Here is a 19,318-nt window from a genome sequence, read left to right on the forward strand (position 1 = left end):
TGCTGTATAGCTGGTGTAACAGAGCTAAGTGCAAAAGTTGACACTAGAATGCTATTCAGACAGCACTAAAAACACAGCATATTAATGTTCGAGCATGTGTTTGTTAGCAGCTGCCACCTATACAGTTATAAACTGGGTTCTTAGATGTTCTATGTGAATGTACTGTACATTGTTATTTACTTTATGTGGAGGGTTTAATAGTTGGATGGTGTGTGTTGTTAGGAATGAAAGCATGTCACTACTGCTATGGCAACGTATCTCACCAGGCAAGCCTGATAATTAGCTCAAGCAGATCCTTAACACACACAACTGTGAAACATTCATAGTTCAAATTAATTTGTATTTTCCTCTTCATGCTGTCTGTGTATGTTTTCTCTGTAGTAACACTTCTATACTTGTTTTTCTTCTCTCTCTCTCTCTCTCTCTCTCTCTCTCTCTCATCTGACAAGCTCTGGATTCAAGAGTATCAGGTAATGTACTTTCCTGTCTTTCGCTCACCTTCCTGTTTCGTATCAATAGCCCCCAACAAATGTCATACTGAAAATGTAAACCCCCTTTAAATGGGGTAAGCAGAACACTTTACTTCCCTCAACAGAATCAGAATCACAATGTGACAACCATGCTGTTTTTTTGTGCTCCACCATCCACCATRAAAGATCATATTTACAAAAGTGATAACAAAATCCTAATCACTGTCAGGGCTAATGACATACAAACAATATGGGCTGTACCTTAAATGCCTAATGCACACGTTTTCATCTAAATATCAAATAATTTCTAGGTAGCAATTAATTCGYTTCCTGTGATWGTTTTCAATTAAAGTGGTAAAAATTWACAAAAATAGCTTCTTAGCAAAGAATATTTTCTCAAGCAACAATTTTGCTAGGACTGTTTGGGAGTGGTCTGAGTGGGGAGGGGGAAACTGAAAACTAGCTGTTATTGGCAGAAAGGTTTGGAACTCTCCGTCTTATTGGTCTATCAACTAATTATTGCCTGGTGATGTCAAATTTCAGGTGGTCTTTTCAAACAGCTCTTACACTAAAAGGTCATTATCATAATTTTCACAATTTCACAGTATTATTCCAACCTCATAGTGTGGAATATAGACTCACATGCCAGTTTATTAGGTACACCACTCCGTTCATGAAAATGGATTGCTTCTACAGACTGAGTCAAGTGGCCGTCGCTTTCTATATAAAGCAGGCAGACAGGCATCGAGGCATTCAGTTACTGTTATATTGACTGTTAGAATGGGCAAAACAAGTGACTTAAGTGACTTTGAGTGTGGTATGATTGTCGGTGGCAGGCACACTGGATCCAATATCTCAGAAACGACCGCTCTCCTGGGCTTTTCATGCACAACAGTGTCTAGGGTGTGCCCTGAGAATGGTGTGACAAACAAAAAACATCTGTGGGCGAAAACAGCTCGTTGATGAGAGGTCGAAGGAGAATGGCAAGGTTTGTACAAGCTAACAGGCGGGCCACAAACAGACAAATAACGAGGCAGTACAGCAGTGGTGTGCAGAACGATATCTCGGGAACGCACAACTCGTCGATCCTTGTCACGACTGGGCTATTGCAGCAGACGACCACACCGGATTCCAGAAGCGGCTCCAGTGGGCATRCGATCACCAACACTGGACAATTGAGGAGTGGAAAAACATTGCMTGGTCCGATGAATCCCGGSTCCTGTTGCGTCATGGTGATGGCAGTCAGGATTTGGCGTAAGCWGCATGAGTCTATGAACCATCCTGCCTGGTGTCAACGGTACAGGCTGGTGGCRRTGGTGTACCGCTGTCCAATCTGMAGCAACTGCCTGAGGCCATCGCTTTAGCATGGACCAACATCCCTGTGGAATGTTTCCGACTTTTAGAATCCATGCCCCGAAACATTCAGGCTGTTCTGGAGGCAAAGAGGATATGACCTGGTATTAGACGTAACTAAWAAACTGGCCGGTGACTGTATATAAAACAGTAAAATCACGTTTTTGACTGCACTGGGCTTTTAACCCTACAAAGCTTAACTGAAAAGTATTGCTTACCAAGTTGTCAGGTATATCTGGACTGAGCTCTACCTCTTTATTTCTTCTTGTATCCTATACTCAGATAATTGTGTTTGTCAGTCTAGATTTTCCTGCAATAGAGATAAGTAATTTTCTTTTCCAAATGTTTCCCCTCTCCTCAATGGTAATAGGAGCAGTCAAGATAGGATATAAAGGTAATGGAATGACTACCCCAGAGATTGTCATCAACAATCACTCGCCTGCTCTGTTTTCTTACCCAAGCACAMGTCTTCTGTCCCAGTCTATCACTGTTTCTATTGTGATCCCAGTACCTTCATACGTTTCCGTCATAACTAGTCAAGCACACTCTCGGTCCCCCTTTTCCTTTCTGAATCCTTGTGTGTCAGAAGAAATACCAAGCAGATGTAGCCAGTCAGTTACAGTATGCTCTGTTCTTGTTCAAACCTGTGAAAAAAGAAATGCAATATCCTGGCATCAAGTAGAGATGCTGAGACATCAACAAACCCTTTCGTCTTTACCTCTATCTACCCTTGTCTTTACTTTGATAGTACCTTCACATGGGTGTTGTGCTGGTTTTAGGCCAAGATAAATGTGTGTTGTTTTTTGTGCTGAATTTGGTAAATACTACAGATAGGAATAGAAGAACTTTGACTAATCAGCATGTCATAAAAAGCAGAGCAAGGATATTCGCAGTACTAACCCCTATTATCCAACTGTGTGTTGACCTCTATGCATTGTTAATATTCTACATTTGCCAAAACCATTTCCATTTCAAAGTGCCCTGAAATGTTATGGAAATCAGTTAGAGAAAAAAACCCATGTGAAATTACAGTATCTTTAGACCCCCCACCCCCGTCTGAATGATATGTCCTGTTTGTCCACTTTATACTTTTGTTTTCATTTTGTCCCTCTGTGCTGCCCCTGAATGACAAAGTCTTGTCTCCTCCCCTCAACCTGTCTCCCTCTCTCTGATTGGCTAGCATGTGTGATTGACATGATTGTTTTGGCAGATGGGTGCCCTGGGTTGTGCAACAGCAATGGGAGGTGCATTCTGGACCAAGCCGGGTGGCGCTGCATCTGCCAATCAGGATGGAGAGGGCTAGGATGTGACGTTGCCACAGAGACCCTCTGCTCAGATGGAAAGGACAATGAGGGGGGTAAGAACAAAGTCCATTATTTTTCACTCTTTGCAAATTATGTAACTTTGTGTCAGTATGATGGACTGTTGAACTAAGGAGTTTTTATTTGATCAGTTGTATTCACAGGTTTGATATTCTGGATGCAACCCTGTTTTCACAAAGAGCACAGTTAGGGTATTGTCCAATATTAACACTGTTGCATCTTGGTCTTACAGATGGACTGGTGGACTGCATGGACCCAGACTGCTGTTCACAGAGCTCCTGCCAGGACCAGGCCTACTGCCGTGGATCCCCAGACCCCACAAGCATTGTGGGCCAAGGTCAAGGGTCATCCTCCTCTTCGTTGGACCCCAGGGGCTTCTACGCGCACGTCAGTTTCCTGGTTAGGCCTGGTGGTAGTCACGTGATACCTGGTGACAACCCTTTCAACAGCAGGTGACCCCCATCAAGTCCAACTGTCTTGTTGGATGTCGAAAGCGTAGCAATTTTTAAGCAAAATCAGTTGTCAGTAGTGTATCATTGAAATAATCTCAGTTGATTGAATCTTGTCGTATTTTCCTAGAGTTGCTCCTGTAGGACAAACTGTGGCATAGCTCTCTTAGGGACCTGGACTTGATGAGTACGGGTAAAAAATGTGTTATTGAGTACCAGATTGAGCAAACTGATTTGATGTATCAAACCTTAGTGGGATGTGAAACCTTGTAGTGGAAATAATGAAATTTCATCATTCGTCGACATACAGGCGTAAGAATCAATTTGCAAGCAAGTTTCTCAGCAGACAGAAATGTATTTCATTGGGAACCTCAATGCACTCTCCCAGTCTGTTCCGGATCATAAGTAGAGTTTGTTTTGCAGCTGATGGAGAGGAAATGATTGCTAACTGTGCGCCGAAAGCTTTGGGAATATAATCCCCCCAACTCACAGAATAGTTTGGGAGTAATCCTTATGTAAATAGCATGCTTTACCACAAATATAGAATGAGGCAATCCCGAGCCGGTCTGGCAGAGGCATATTAGTTCACCCGCTGAAAATGTCAATTTTATTCTCTTCATCTCCGTTAAGAAGTTGGTTATATATTCACAGACATTCTGGCAATTTTCAGTATTTAAGCACACAGACATTCCGCAATGTTTGACTAAATTAATTACATTTCTGAAGTTACAAAAATCTATATAACTTTATTTGATAATTTTGGGAAAAATAGGGTGAATGGGATTCATAATAAGCACATTAGTTAAATTACATATCTTTACTTTATTTGGCWGATTAGACCGTGATGGGTACTACCAGTAGTATGTAGTATGGGGGACAATTTCAGTTTCATGTATTTAGTCTAACAGGCACACTGTGATAGAGAAAACAGAAACACTACAGACAAGACAGAACTGTCCAATCTGAACAGCCATTCAGTGGTCCTGGTAGTCTGGGTAGAATAAGAGCATAAGAGAACATGAGCAAAATTGAAAAAACAGGCTATAGTACAGTATATGTGAAATACTTAACAACATAATAAAGAAATAAGATGATGATTGGTAACTACATAATATACTTATACCAACCTAATCTGTATATTTCTCAGAAGAATGTATCTTTTTCAGGATTACTCTGTCTTTGGCCAGCTTCTCCGTGAACTCCTGGCAGGGGAGGTTGAAGTTTGTCTTCACAATAAGCATAGGAACAGTGAAMCTATTTCTTGCTGCTGTCCATATATCATTCATTCTGTTTCTTGGAAAAAGCCATTGTACCCCCCTGTCTGCTCTTCTTACTCTCATCTTTTTCTTCTGCTCCAATCTTTCTCCTCTTCTTTTCTTCACTCGTCTTCCTTCCTTTCCTTCTCTTTACCTTTCCACCTCACTCTTCTACACTCTCCTCGCTTCACTCTTTTTACTCCCTTCATTTTTCCTTCTCCTTCCTCTCCAATCTTTAATAATAAATAGTACACTATTAGATAAAATACTTTGGGTAATAGATTCCCATTGCTTGCCTCATTTTTGTATTTTATCTCAAAAACATTGTTTGGAATAATACATTGGCAGGCTCTGTAATCATATCTTTACCKTTCCTCCTCTCTCTCTTTCACTCTTCTTCTTATCCAGTCTTCCTCCTCTCGTTTCTCTCCACTCTCTAACAGAAAACATTATGCTAATGTTATCCATGAAAATTTCAAAATATATTTTCACACTACTTATAATGCCAAACCATTAAAATTGTAATCTACAAATAAATATTATCATAATGAATTGTGCATTCATTTAATATAATCATATTTTCAAAATAGCCCGTCCACTGCATGTTTACATGTGAACGTTTTTTAACCTAGCTACCATGACAGTAGCTARCTATCCTAGCTAGATAACTTAGTCGACATAGCTAATGATAGCTAGCATAACCTATCTATATAATAAATTGTGACATTATAACATCACTAGCTAGTATCTCAAACGATTGTAACTTACCCTGCTTGAAAAGACGTTTGTGGGGATGTTGTGGATTCACTTGATACTTGCTAGCTTCTGGCCGAGTTTTCCACAGCAGTTTTCTCTAAAAATAGCGCGAGCAAGTAGTTAGTAGAAGAATAAGAGTGACTGAAGCTGCTATAGCAAGCAGCCCCCTCTGCTGGACAAAACAAGCACAACGCAATTGAGACGTCAACCGGTAGGCTCTGCTGCCCGGTCTTTCTTGCCACTTAAAATATTATTTCACTTTGCAGTCTGTTTTTAATGCAGCTCCAGCCGGGGACAGGCCACCAAAAACGGGGACGGTCCCAGGAAAACGGGGACGTCTGGTCACCCTATCTTAAGAGGTGTTTTCATTTTTACCTAAACCCATAAAAGAACCCATTCAAAACAAGTGGGCTAGCCAAATGAAAGAGAACAGTTTTCATTGTGCGGCTGGGTTGCATGCCAATGCTCTCAAAACTCTCCTCTCTCGTATGGCATAAAGACTAATACATTACATGGTTTGTGTTGAGGCCCACATCCATTTCGGATGTCCCCTTACAATTCTACCAACTGACTTAAAATGGTGTCTTTGACCAAACCACCGCTAGACATTGACAAAGAGGGACTGTGGGAATTACTCATTTCTTAGGTTATGCGACTTAATGTTTATTTACGGGTCAGCTCTTGTAGGGTCAGTCAGCCAGCCTGTAGAAGATTAATGGCGAGACAAGGAGAGAATAGTGAACCTCCATAGCTCTTAAAATGGCCTTATTCCCTTAGACTGCAAAGTAAAAAATTAGACGTTGTTATGCTAGGCATGTTGCGGTGAGGAAACAGAGAAGAGAAAGCTGTTGATCATCCCTGACTCATATCCGTAATGACCTGAAGATAAAGACGGAAAAACGGGACACGTCGCGCCTCATGGATCTGCCGCCAATGACAAATGCAAATTAAATACCTCAAGAAAATCCACGTTTGACATAGCCGCCCTTGATGAATTGTTGATGAAGAAACATMCCCCTATCGTCTTGCCCCCTTCAGACGGTTGCCCAACTTAACAAATTACCTCACAATTAGGAATGCGAGAATGCGCGTCGGGTCCATGAAAGAGCTACGTGGAATATTTGGTATGGAAATGGGGGCCCCTGTAGAATATCAATGCGGAAAACGTGTACCAGGGAAACTGCTGAAAGTAAGAGGACCTCGATGGCTGTGAAGCCTTTTTGGAATGAGTTATGGGCGGTTAAAAGGTCTAAAGAGAGAGCAAGCCATATCATGAATAACAATCGCTGACACGTGTATGTTTTTAACGCTCATTAAATCAGACTGCCGGTACCCTTGTCGAGGGAGGACAGATGTTAGTGGAGATGACTGGTTGTTGACTGCTGGCATTTTGTTTCTTTACTTGACCCTCTTTGTGTTTGTTTACCGGCACAGCCTGGCGTCAATCATCCGGGGTCAGGTGCTGACGGGAGACGGGACACCCCTGATTGGAGTCAATGTGTCCTTCCGGGACTACCCAGAGTACGGCTACACCGTCACGCGCCAGGACGGCATGTAAGAGAGCCAYACACACACACAGAATGAACACGTCCACACATCACCTTTGTCCTCCAAACAAGGTTCAGTGAAGGTCTGGTGATATAATATTCCTGATTCACCAGTGGAGAGATGTCATGGCAGATATCCAAAACAAGCTAGCAAATGAAAACGACATGGCATTGTGCCCCACAACAATAGCTCATGCAAATGTCACAGTGTTTGGGGCCATTTAGAACAAGGCAATTTAAAATGCATTGAATCAGCAAGGGAAGAATCAATCTGCCAGCAGTGTAGACTACCACAAGATTACTGTCTGACCTTCTTGGGCTATTACCATAGAGTTGTGGTGCATGGTCTCACTCTTAACCAAACAAAGTCATACTGGGTACATACATATCACAGAAAACATTCACCTCCACAGGAAGTTTATCGTCATACTATCGGTTGTCTGGGTTTACTGGCATGTGTAGATCTTTTTATTCAAATCATCACCAAAATATCTGGGTTATGTTTGTCTGGAATAAAAGGCTTATAATATTTAGTGATGTCTGGGACTAGCGTAGTCACTCTTATGGAGCAGGAACAGCGGAGGTAGGGGCCCCTGATAGCCAAGGATTAGCTGATGTCTCCAGATATTCCACCCTGTAACCCCTCTGACATAGCGCATGATAAATGGCAGGGGATAATCGCACTTGGTTAGCCACCGTATCCGCTCAGGGTGTTAAGAGGGCAGAAACGACATCAAAGCTTGGCCCCTTGCAGCTGTGAACTCCCCACTGCCCAAAGTGGATGGATAGAGGGGGAGAGAAGGGTGGGGTGGGGTGGAGGAGGAAACGGTTTCAGGTCAGATGCACAGCTGAGGTGCGTGTGTGTGTGTGTGTGTATATGTGTGTCTGTATTTCTCTCTTTCACTGTGTGTGTGTTTTTGTGTGTGTGTGTGTGCGCGCGTGTGTGTGCGAGCGCGCGCGTGTGTGTGTGCGTAGTGTCATCATGCAGATGCTTGACCCCCTGGGTAGTAAAGCTGGCTGAATATATAGAGCAGCACTTCAAAGACTCGCCCTTCATTTCCAATCCAGTAACTGTTGTCTGCACTATGTGTAGTAATTAAAACTGGTCCACCAGAGAAACTTAGACTTCTCAACAAGTTCACACTTTAAGTGTCTCACTGCATCATGGTTGACTAAACAAACGTAATAAAATAGATTCAGTGAATAATAATAATATGTGAGCCACAAAGGAATAAGACAACGGATAAGAAAAGGTCTTTGTTCCATTGAAAAAATATAATCTGGTTTGTWGCCCAACATTTATGAATATATATTTGAGTTTCCACTGAAATGCTTTGTCTTCCAGAGAGAAGTAAATGTAATATGGCCGGCCTTCAAGGAAATCACACTGGGTAAAAATGTAAATCAATTTTTTTCATCACTTCTCCACGTTCATGGGGATGTCTCCAGGTTTGACCTGTTGGCCAATGGCGGTGCCTCGCTGACGCTGAGTTTGGAGCGWGCCCCTTTTCCCACACTGCACCGCACTGTGTGGTTACCCTGGAAGGTGTTCCACGTGATGGACACTGTGGTGATGAAGAGGGAGGACAACGATATCCCCAGCTGTTACCTCAGCGGCCTGCTCAGGCCCAGCCCCCTCATCCTGGCCTCGCCCCTGTCCACTTTCTACAGGAGTTCCCCCGAGAACAGCCCCATCATCCCTGAGACCCAGGTAAGATTAGCCCTGGTTCTAGTACCTACTGCCAGGTACCTATTTCCCACAGCACATGGCAGACACGGCAGTGTACAGCTGGGTGMATTAACATGTTTCCCTGCACTGCAGCACAGGTGAAAACAATGTATATAATTCTACAAACTAGAATTTCACAGTATACCGAAACTTCTGTAGTTTTTCAATACYAGAACATGAAAAACTGTCCGGTACTAGARTTGTWGTTACTTTCAGTACTTCTGTCAAATGTGTTTCACATCATATACGGATTGAGAGGATCGAGGCTGTCTAGTAGTTTGTCTGAACCTTCTCAAGGGGGCAGTAGCTAGCCAGCTGACACAGCGCAAGCCACTTTTGAGAAGCAAATGAGAAGAGAGAGAAAATGCCAACAGCATGGCTTCTTCTACCACCACGCCCGCAGCTTGTTGACAAAACTCCCTGCAGAAGAAAACTATGGGAATGCTTTTCTTACAGAGCAGATGATGAGGTTATATGAGTTGGGTATTTGAATCAACTGTGTAGTGCTAGGGGCAAAAACAAAACGTGCACCCGAGGGAGGCCCCAGGACCGATTTAGGAAACACTGATTTAGACTACTTTGGGTTTGCCTGGGCTTGCTAGCAGTAGCCAGCCAGCAGCCCTGGGCAGAGCATTGCACCATGGAAAGTAAAATGCACTCTGGAAGTAGTAGTATGCTGTGTAAAATCCATTGTATTTCTATGGTGTGTAGACTAGAGAGAGATAGTAATGGTGTCTTTTTGTAGGCACTAACTATGCCAAGATTCATTGGACAAAGCATATGAGGAAAATGAATGGTGTTTTTGGAGGGGTTTTGGATAAACTCTGAAAATAAGGTCTGTGGTAACATAGGATAAGGAGGTGTTAACCTCAGACCTTATTTTCTGTGTTTATTCCAAAACCCTTTTTTCCCCCATTCATTTTTCCAATAGGGATGGCTGAATGAACCAGATGTAACTTATTTCCAGATTTTAGGACTACAAGCTGCTGAGGTCTATTGCAATATAGAAGTTTCAGAAATTAGCTTTAAATGTTTCTTATGTAGTTTTGGAACTAAACTATTCATTTAATGCATTCAATTATTTAGCTGTAAAGAATCATAGTTCTAACGAATGTAATTTTACCCAATATTATAGCCATAGATTTGCAAATGAACCCTAATATGTATCAAATCACATTTTAAAACAGTTTAGATCTGCTCTGAGTCTCAGATTATTTAATATGGTGTTTTATTTTTGCAAAAAATGTCATATAGGATAGAATATATTTGAGTTCTTCTACCAGTTATCAACATATTGTTCAATGTTGAAAAAATAAAGCCCAGTGGTTTTTCTGTGACTCACATTTTTCTTTTTTTGCTGTGGTATCTTTCGGTATCGAGTATCGTTTTGGTATTGAGTATTGTTACGGTATCATGTATCGTAATACTAAACCTGGTATCGGTATTGATGTAAAAAATCTGGTATCGTGACAACACTACTACAAACTAGATATAACCGCACCAAAGGTTCCAGACATGCAGTTCATTACATGGATTATTGTTAGACAATTGCAAGCAAACTTGGCACTTGGTAAAGTTGGAATCATCCTGTGAGAGAGTTTGTCACATTAGCGATGTACCATTGTTGCAGCACAGACATTTTGAAAAGTAACTTTTTAACGCACTCAGTTATATGTTCCGTACCTTTTCATAACGAATTCTGCTCAAACTCATAGGTCCTACACGAGGAAGTGGCCATACCTGGAAGTGACCTCAATCTGGTTTACCTGAGCTCCCGCACGTCCGGCTACAAGCCCATCCTCAAGGTCCTCATGACCCAGGAACGACTCCCATTCGGACTCATGAAGGTCCATCTGATGATTGCTGTCATGGGCAGACTGTTCCAGAAATCGTTCCCTGCTTTTCCCGACCTCTCGTACACCTTTGTCTGGGACAAGACAGACGCCTACAACCAGAAGGTCTGCGGCTTGTCAGAGGCTGTAGGTGAGTTCCCACCGATGATCAAACACAGCTGTATGGAGATGTTATGTAAACATCGTCTGATAGTGGTGTCAGGTCCTAGTGTAGTCTAGGAGGTTGAACTTTGGATGAACTCCTGGCATTGATATCCTTTGAACTTTCTGATTGTTTTTGCAGTCAGAGGCATCATTGTTTTGTAATATGGTATAACAGATGGTGTGAAAAATATCAAGGTGAAATCCCAGACGGCTGCATTTCTGAAGGGCACTACACTGCTGACTTAGTTTTTTTGCATGTGTAATTACTCACCAGTTGAACCATGGGAAATGAATGATTTTTAACATCATGCCCACGCTGTTGTATTTTGGTCCATAAATTAATTCATTTTGATAAAAATCACCCACGAATTATTTCAGGTAATATGGTAATTTGACATCCAGATGCACTGTGAGCTAGCAGTATCTCAGACTTTATATGCTTGTAATGCCTATTGGCATACTAGTAAACACTCATCTGAGAGTATACCTCATTCCGAGAGAGAAGATTCTACAATCATACAGAGATTTGACAAGTTTTCAGGCTTTTTTTTAATACAGTACAAGCCTCATATTTTTGATTTTACAGATATTGATAGATTCATTATATACCATTGTTGTTTCCAGTGTCTGTGGGATATGAGTATGAATCATGTCTAGATATGATCCTCTGGGAGAAGAGGACAGCCATTATACAAGGTTATGAACTGGATGCCTCTAACATGGGGGGATGGATGCTGGACAAGCACCATGTATTGGACATTCAAAATGGTAAGACTTTTTTTTACACTGATCAATGACGATGCTGTGTGTGTGTGTGTTTGTGGGTGCGTGCGGTTGTAGGATGGAAGCTTCAGGAGGTCTCTAATCTCAAATACAGCATTAAATACTCAGATGAAGATGAAATATGGTTCATCATACCATTTACAGATAATAGAGGAGAGTTTTGACAGGTCGATCATTTTAATGATGGAATAAATCAGATACAATGACCCGGGGTGCAGAGCTCCCATCCTACTCAGCGATTCCAACCTACTCAGCTGTTTTGCAACAAGATGGCATTTGCGGGCCAAGAGGGGATGTATTTATCTGTATAGAAGTTACTGAAACATATACTGTAGTTCTTAGCTTTTATCATCCAAACTACTCTTTTGAATGAGCGTAAGAATAAAACTCCAAACAGACAAAAAAACATACTGCATGATCAGGGCCCTGTTGCATAAAACATCTTTAAGTTCATTTTCCCCTTATATTTTCCCTTAACTTGAAGTCAGTTCCACTAAACATTTCAAGCGAATACCACCCTTAAATTAAGTGAAAAGTTTAAGGGTACCCATGAGGTCCCTTAAGTGCTTCGTTCATATGGATATCAATGTAAAAAAGCATTTGTAAAGGTGAATGTTGCTTTCCTCTACCCTGGTTTCAAAAGTAAAACATCCCCCAGCTAGCTAGCTAGGTAGCTAAACAATGGAAGGTGCACAATCCATGTCTACAAAACTAGCTGGCTAACTAGCTACCTACTCTGCAAGGTAGCTTGACGTACTAGAAAGTAATAGAAACAAGTTGAGAAAAAAGTAACTAAAATAAATGTTTTATTATCTCTGAATCAATTTGTTTCTCCTGTCTTGAATGTAGAAGTTCTATTTTGGGATCTCACAAAATAAATGGGATCTCTTTGAGGAGACCTTCAGTCAGTGAATCAGGTTGTCTCCATGGTAACCAGAGACTCTTTTGCCATAGGCTACATGCCTTCAAATGACCATAAAACCTTTAAATTATGCCCTTACCAAAGGAAATGTTTGAGATGCTCTATGCAACACCCTTAAACAATTCCCTTAGTTAAGGGGAAATGATTCATTAAGGTAAACCCTTAAGGGAAACACTTAAGATGTTTTATGCTACTTGGCCCAGGGCTCTAAAGTGTGACCACTTTGGTCGCATATGCTCCAAAATATTTTGCTGTGCGAACCTGACATTTTATTTTGGGAGCACCGTGGACCTAGAAAAATTATAACTCCGATAATAAATGTTGTAATGATTGAGCTTGAGCCATAGAGAAACAAGTGAGTGCAGATTCTTTACTGTCATGGTTGCACCATTACTACAGTGAAAACTGATTGTTTCTAGCCCAACAGGTAAAAAGATATGACCCATATTACCGGTGCAATGTTTTTTTTATTCCTATCTTGAATTGGCTATACATTCATAAACAATTTTGCGGGCTGTTCCAAAACCACTCTCTGGAATTTTTTTTACACCTTGGTCAGTTATGTAATCTCATTAGCTAGCTACCACCCTGTACTCAACCCTGCACTTTAGAGACTACTGTCCTATGTACATAGTCATTGAACACTGGTCACTTTAAACATTTTACATACTGTTTTAACCACTTCATATGTATATACTTTATTCTAGTCAAGGCTCATCATATATAACTACTGCTGTATGCACCATTTCTATTCATATAATATCCATAATGTCTATACACCATCATATACATACAGTGCCTTCAGAAAGTATTCACACATTTACATTTACATTTACATTTAAGTCATTTAGCAGACGCTCTTATCCAGAGCGACTTACAAATTGGTGCATTCACCTTATGATATCCAGTGGAACAACCACTTTACAATAGTGCATCTAACTCTTTTAAGGGGGGGGGGTTAGAAGGATTACTTTATCCTATCCTAGGTATTCCTTAAAGAGGTGGGGTTTCAGGTGTCTCCGGAAGGTGGTGATTGACTCCGCTGACCTGGCGTCGTGAGGGAGTTTGTTCCACCATTGGTGGAACAATATGTGATATTGTTATTGTATGTGATATTATTATATTATTGTATGTGATATTTCATCAATTTCATGTCTTCACTATTATTCTACAATGTAGAAAATAGTAAAATTATAGAAAACCCTGGAATGAGTAGGTGTGTCCAAACTTATGTACAGTTGAAGTCGGAAATTTACATACACCTTAGCCAAATACATTTAAACTCAGTTTTTCACAATTCCTGACATTTAATCATAGTAAAAATCCCCTGTCTTAGGTCAGTTAGGATCACCACTTTATTTTAAGAATGTGAAATGTCAGAATAATAGTAGAGAGAATGATTTATTTCAGCTTTTATTTCTTTCATCACGTTCCCAGTGGGTCAGAAGTTTACATACACTCAATTAGCATTTGGTAGCATTGCCTTTAAATTGTTTAACTTGGGTCAAACATTTTGGGTAGCCTTCCACAAGCTCCCCACAATAAGTTGGGTAAATTTTGGCCTATTCCTCCTGACAGAGCTGGTGTAACTGAGTCAGGTTTGTAGGCCTCCTTGCTCGCACACGCAGTTCTGTCCACAAATGTTCTATAGGATTGAGGTCAGGGCTTTGTGATGGCCACTCCAATACCTTGACTTTGTTGTCCTTAAGCCGTTTTTGCCACAACTTTGGAAGTATGCTTGGGGTCATTGTCCATTTGGAAGACCCATTTGCGACCAAGCTTTAACTTCCTGACTGATGTCTTGAGATGTTGTTTCAATATAGCCACATAATTTTCCTGCATCATGATGCCATCTATTTTGTGAAGTGCACCAGTCCCTCCTGCAGCAAAGCACCTCCACAACATGATGCTGCCACCCCCGTGCTTCACGGTTGGGATGGAGTTCTTTGGCTTGCAAGCCCCCCCCTTTTTCCTCCAAACATAACGATGGTCATTATGGCCAAACAGTTCTATTTTTGTTTCATCAGACCAGAGGACATTTCTCCAAAAAGTACGATCTTTGTCCCCATGTGCAGCTGCAAACCGTAGTCTGGCTTTTTTATGGCGGTTTTGGAGAAGTGGCTTCTTCCTTGCTGAGCGGCCTTTCAGGTTATGTCGACATAGGACTTGTTTTACTGTGGATATAGATACTTTTGTAGATACTTTTCCTACAGCATCTTCACAAGGTCCTTTGCTGTTGTTCTGGGATTGATTTGCACTTTTCGCACCAAAGTATGTTCATCTCTAGGAGACAGAACGTGTCTCCTTCCTCAGCGTTATGCCGGCTGCATGGTCCCACGGTGTTTATACTTGCGTACTATTGTTTGTACAAACAAACATGGTACCTTCAGGCGTTTGAAAATTGCTCCCAAGGATGAATCAGAATTTTATTTCTGATGTCTTGGCTGATTTTTTTTAGATTTTCCCATGATGTCAAGCACAGAGGCACTGAGTTTGAAGGTAGGCCTTGAAATACATCCACAGGTACACCTCCAATTGACTCAAATGATGTCAATTAGCCTATCAGAAGCTTCTAAAGCCATGACATCATTTTTGGGAATTTTCCAAGCTGTTTAAAGGCACAGTCAACTTAGTGTATGTAAACTTCTGACCCACTGGAATTGTGATACAGTGAATTATAAGTGAAATTATCTGTCTGTAAACAATTGTTGGAACAATTACTTGTGTCATGCACAATGTAGATGTCCTAACCGACTTGCCAAAACTATAGTTTGTTAACAAGAAATTTGTGGAGTGTTTGAAAATGAGTTTTAATGACTCCATCCTAAGTGTATGTAAATTTCCAACTTCAACTGTATATATATATATTTTTTTTTTTCATTTTGCAGACACTCTTATCCAGAGCGACTTACAGTAGTGAGCACATACATTTTCATACTTTCTTCATACGGGCTCCCCCTTGGGAATCAAACCCACAACCGTGGTTTTGCAAGCACCATGCTCTACCAACTGAGTTACATGGGTATCAATGTGCAAACATCTGCTCAATATGCAGTAGTTCTGGTAACAATCAACCCTCAGCTATTATACAAAACTGGGTTCCCTTAACAGATTATTGCTCACAAAATGCTTCAGGAAATGTTTTATCGAACTAGTGTACAGAAGTCAATCTGCGTCTTTTGTGTTTACCCCAAGATGCTATGCGTTTTCTGGCTGTTCATTAAACATACAAAATAACTGATATTTAGCTGAACCAAATCTGTCAAAAACATCTAGCACTCAAAGTTTTGCAAAGAGCGTTGAAAAGGAACATTGAGAACTGTTCCAGCTTGACTGCTGCCAGAGCATTGTGTTTCATCCCACCTGTCTCAGGGTAAAGCTAGCTCGTCTCAAAGCCTTCACACAGCAGCGCCAGCGCACAGTGGGGGGGATCGCTGTCTCTAGATGTGAAGCTTCATGATCAACAGATGTGTAGATGCGATATGCATTTCATCTTCGGCATATGATATGCTAATACTTATTGTGTCCTGCGTTAGATTGGGTATCAATGTGCATTTGTTTGGATGTATTATGTTTATTAGGTATGAGGTAGCATTGTTTTGGCAGATTTGTGTAGTTTGATATTGATTACATGAACGACTGAAATGAAGGACACATGCAGATACAGATGGTGTCTTACTTGTCTTTACTATCAGGACTCCAAAGAGGGTTCACTTTCCTTTTCTGTCTTTCTAACCCTTCAAATAGATTAAGAAATTAGCTTTAATGAGGAAAGGTGAAAAATATTCTACTTTTCATTTCACAATCCCATTAGTTTCACCCACAGATAGTATGTCAAGTGTGTGAAATAATTGACGGTTTCCCAGTCAACAGACCCTTAGATGTCAGAGGCACAACATGCCATGTCAGATGATGGGCATTACAGGGAAAAGTGTATACATTATGTAATTGTGTATGCCTTTTACAATGTATTGCTATTTTAATATACTGTGTCTTGTCGGCCTTGTTCGTTGGCATGAGATATTTCACATAGTCATGAGGATTAGTTTTGTATTTGCATTTGTATTTATTAAAAATCCCCATTATCTGCTGCCAAGGCAGCATCTACTCTTCCTCGGGTCCAGCAACATTTTTATTTGATTAATTTCACTTTATTTAACCAGGAAGGCTAGTTGAGAACAAGTTCTCATTTACAACTGCGACCTGGAGGCAGTTATATTAAGGCAGTTATATACAGTTTAAAATATTACATGACATTACATTTCATAACAATTTACCCAATACATTTAGTGTGTTCCCTCAAGCCACTACTCCAATATCACATATTTACAATACAACATCCATGTGTACGCGTGTGTAGAATGCGTGTCTTATCATGTGTATGTGTGTCTATGCCTGTGTGTGTTTCTTCACAGTCCCCGCTGTTCCATAAGGTGTATTTTTATCTGTCTTTTAAATCTGATTCTACTGCTTGTATCAGTTACCTGATGTGGAGTAGAGCTCAATGTAGCCATGGCTCTATGTAGTACTCTGCAGCTCCCATAGTCTGTTCTTGGGGCTTGTGAAGAGACCTTTGGTGGGATGTCTTGGGGGGTATACATGGGTGTCCGAGCTGTGTGCTAGTAGTTTAAACAGACACCTCGGTACATTCAGCATGTCAACACTTCTTACAAAAACAAGTAGTGATGAAGTCAATCTCTCCTCCACTTTGAGCAATGAGATATTTACATGCATATTATTAATGTTAGCTCTCCGTGTACATTGAAGGGCCAGCGCTGCTGCCCTGTTCTGAGCCAATTGTAATTTTCCGAGGTCCCTCTTTGTGGCACCTGACCACACGACTGAACAGTAGTCCAGTTGATACAAAACTAGAGCCTGTATGTATGTAGTGTTGTTAAAAAGGCAGAGTAGCACTTTATTATGGACAGACTTCTCCCCATATTAGCTACTGTTGTATCAACATGTTTTGACCATGACAGTCTACAATCCAGGGTTACTCCAAGCAGTTTAGTCACCTCAACTTGCTCAATTTGCACATTATTTATTACAAGATTTAGTTGACGTTTAGGGTTTAGTGAATCATTTGTCTCAACTATTTAGGACTACATTTTTCCCTGCCACCCATTCTGAAACTAACTGCAGCTCTTTGTTAATTGTTGCATTGATTTCACTTGCTATAGTAGCTGACATGTATAGTGTTGAGTCATCCGCATACATAGACACACTGGCTTTAGTCAAGGCCAGTGGCATGTTATTAGTAAACAAATATTCAATTAAGGGGCCTAGACAGCTGCCCTGGGAATTCCTGATTCTACCTGGATTAAGTTGGAGAAGCGTCCATTAAAGAACACCCATGTGTTCTGTTAGACAGGAAAGTCTTTATCCACAATATAGCAGGGGGGGTAAAGCCGTAATGCATATGTTTTTCCATTAGCAGACTATGATCGAAAATGTCAAAAGTCACACTGATGTCTAACAAAACAGATCCCACAATCTTTTTATCATAAATTTCTCTCAGCCAATCATCAGTCATTTTTGTAAGTGCCGTGCTTGTTGAATGTCCTTTCCTATAAACATGCTGAAAGTTTGTTGTCAATTTGTTTACAGTAAAATAGCATTGTATCTGGTCAAACACAAATTTTTTCAAAAGTTTACAAAGGGTTGGTAACAGGCTGATTGGTCGGCTATTTGAGCCAGTAAAGGGGGCTTTACTACTCTTGGGTAGCAGAATTACTTTTGCTTCCCTCCAGGCCTGAGGGCACACACGTTCTAGTAGGCTTAGATTGAAGGTATAACACATAGGAGTGGCAATATCATCCGCTATTAGCCTCAGTAATTTTCCATCCAAGTTGTCAGACCCTGGTGGCTTGCCATTGTTGGTTGTTCACTTCTTCAACACTCACTTCACGGATTTCAGAATTAGAATGCTTGTCTTTCATAATTTGATAAGTTATACTTGTATGTGTAGTGTCAGCGTTTGTTGCTGTCATGCCTAAGTTTGCTAATCTTCCCAATGAAAAAAATCATTAAAGTAGTTTGTGATGAATGAGCCATCTGATTCAATGAATGATGAAGCTTAGTTTGCCTTTTTGCCCAAAATGTAAATCTTTATGTAATTTATCTTTGTTCCATAGTGTAGTTTCTTCTTCTTTTTATTCAGTTTAGTCACATGATTTCTCAATTTGCAGTACGTTTGCCAATCTGTTGTGCAGCCAGACTTATTTTCCATTCCTTTTGCTCATCCCTCTCAACCATACACTTTTTCAAATCCTCATCAATTCACAACGATTTAAACGTTTTTACAGTAATTTTCTTAATGAGTGCATGCGTATTAGTAACTGGAATAAGCAATTTCATAAATGTGTCATGTGCAGTGTCTGGTTGCAGGTTGAGGCCCTTAACAAATTCAGTCTGATAAATAATTATCACAACTTTATTTTCACAACTAGCAATGTATTACTTCCCTAATGCTGTACATTTTAAATTCTTTGATAAAACATGCAAGTTGTGCTCCGCTACAGTCACACTCCTGACGAAGCTACATTGTATGGTATCAGTCATTCTCCTGGTGACTCCAGATGTGGCTATATGCTATCAGTCCTTCTCCTCCTGGTGACTCCAGACATACAGTAGCTATATGCTATCAGTCCTTCTCCTCCTGGTGACTCCAGACATACAGTAGCTATATGCTATCAGTCCTTCTCCTCCTGGTGACTCCAGACATAGTAGCTATA

General features: G+C 40.7%; 1 protein-coding gene and 1 long non-coding RNA gene across 5 annotated transcripts in view; one reads left to right on the forward strand and one right to left on the reverse strand.

Moving 5' to 3' along the window:
- The window catches only part of LOC111965832 (teneurin-3), a 163,674-nt gene that overhangs the window by 112,159 nt on the left and 32,197 nt on the right, over window positions 1-19,318 (forward strand). For 3 of the 4 annotated variants that reach the window (XM_070444243.1, XM_070444244.1, XM_070444246.1), the window contains 8 exons: window positions 450-470; window positions 2,194-2,217; window positions 3,034-3,180; window positions 3,378-3,597; window positions 7,041-7,160; window positions 8,603-8,864; window positions 10,598-10,865; window positions 11,504-11,647. In XM_070444243.1, the coding sequence (XP_070300344.1) occupies window positions 450-470; window positions 2,194-2,217; window positions 3,034-3,180; window positions 3,378-3,597; window positions 7,041-7,160; window positions 8,603-8,864; window positions 10,598-10,865; window positions 11,504-11,647 (1,206 nt within the window). The remainder of the gene's footprint in view (window positions 1-449; window positions 471-2,193; window positions 2,218-3,033; window positions 3,181-3,377; window positions 3,598-7,040; window positions 7,161-8,602; window positions 8,865-10,597; window positions 10,866-11,503; window positions 11,648-19,318) is intronic. The other variant, XM_070444245.1, reaches the window with a different exon arrangement.
- LOC139027937 (uncharacterized) lies at window positions 4,175-5,859 on the reverse strand. The gene is made up of 3 exons (XR_011480076.1): window positions 5,619-5,859; window positions 5,220-5,286; window positions 4,175-5,083 (listed from the first exon to the last, which is right to left on the reverse strand). It is a non-coding gene; the product is annotated as an uncharacterized lncRNA (long non-coding RNA).

The sequence above is a fragment of the Salvelinus sp. IW2-2015 genome, linkage group LG6.2 (genome assembly GCF_002910315.2).
Source record: "Salvelinus sp. IW2-2015 linkage group LG6.2, ASM291031v2, whole genome shotgun sequence".
Classification (NCBI taxonomy): Eukaryota; Metazoa; Chordata; class Actinopteri; order Salmoniformes; family Salmonidae; genus Salvelinus; species Salvelinus sp. IW2-2015.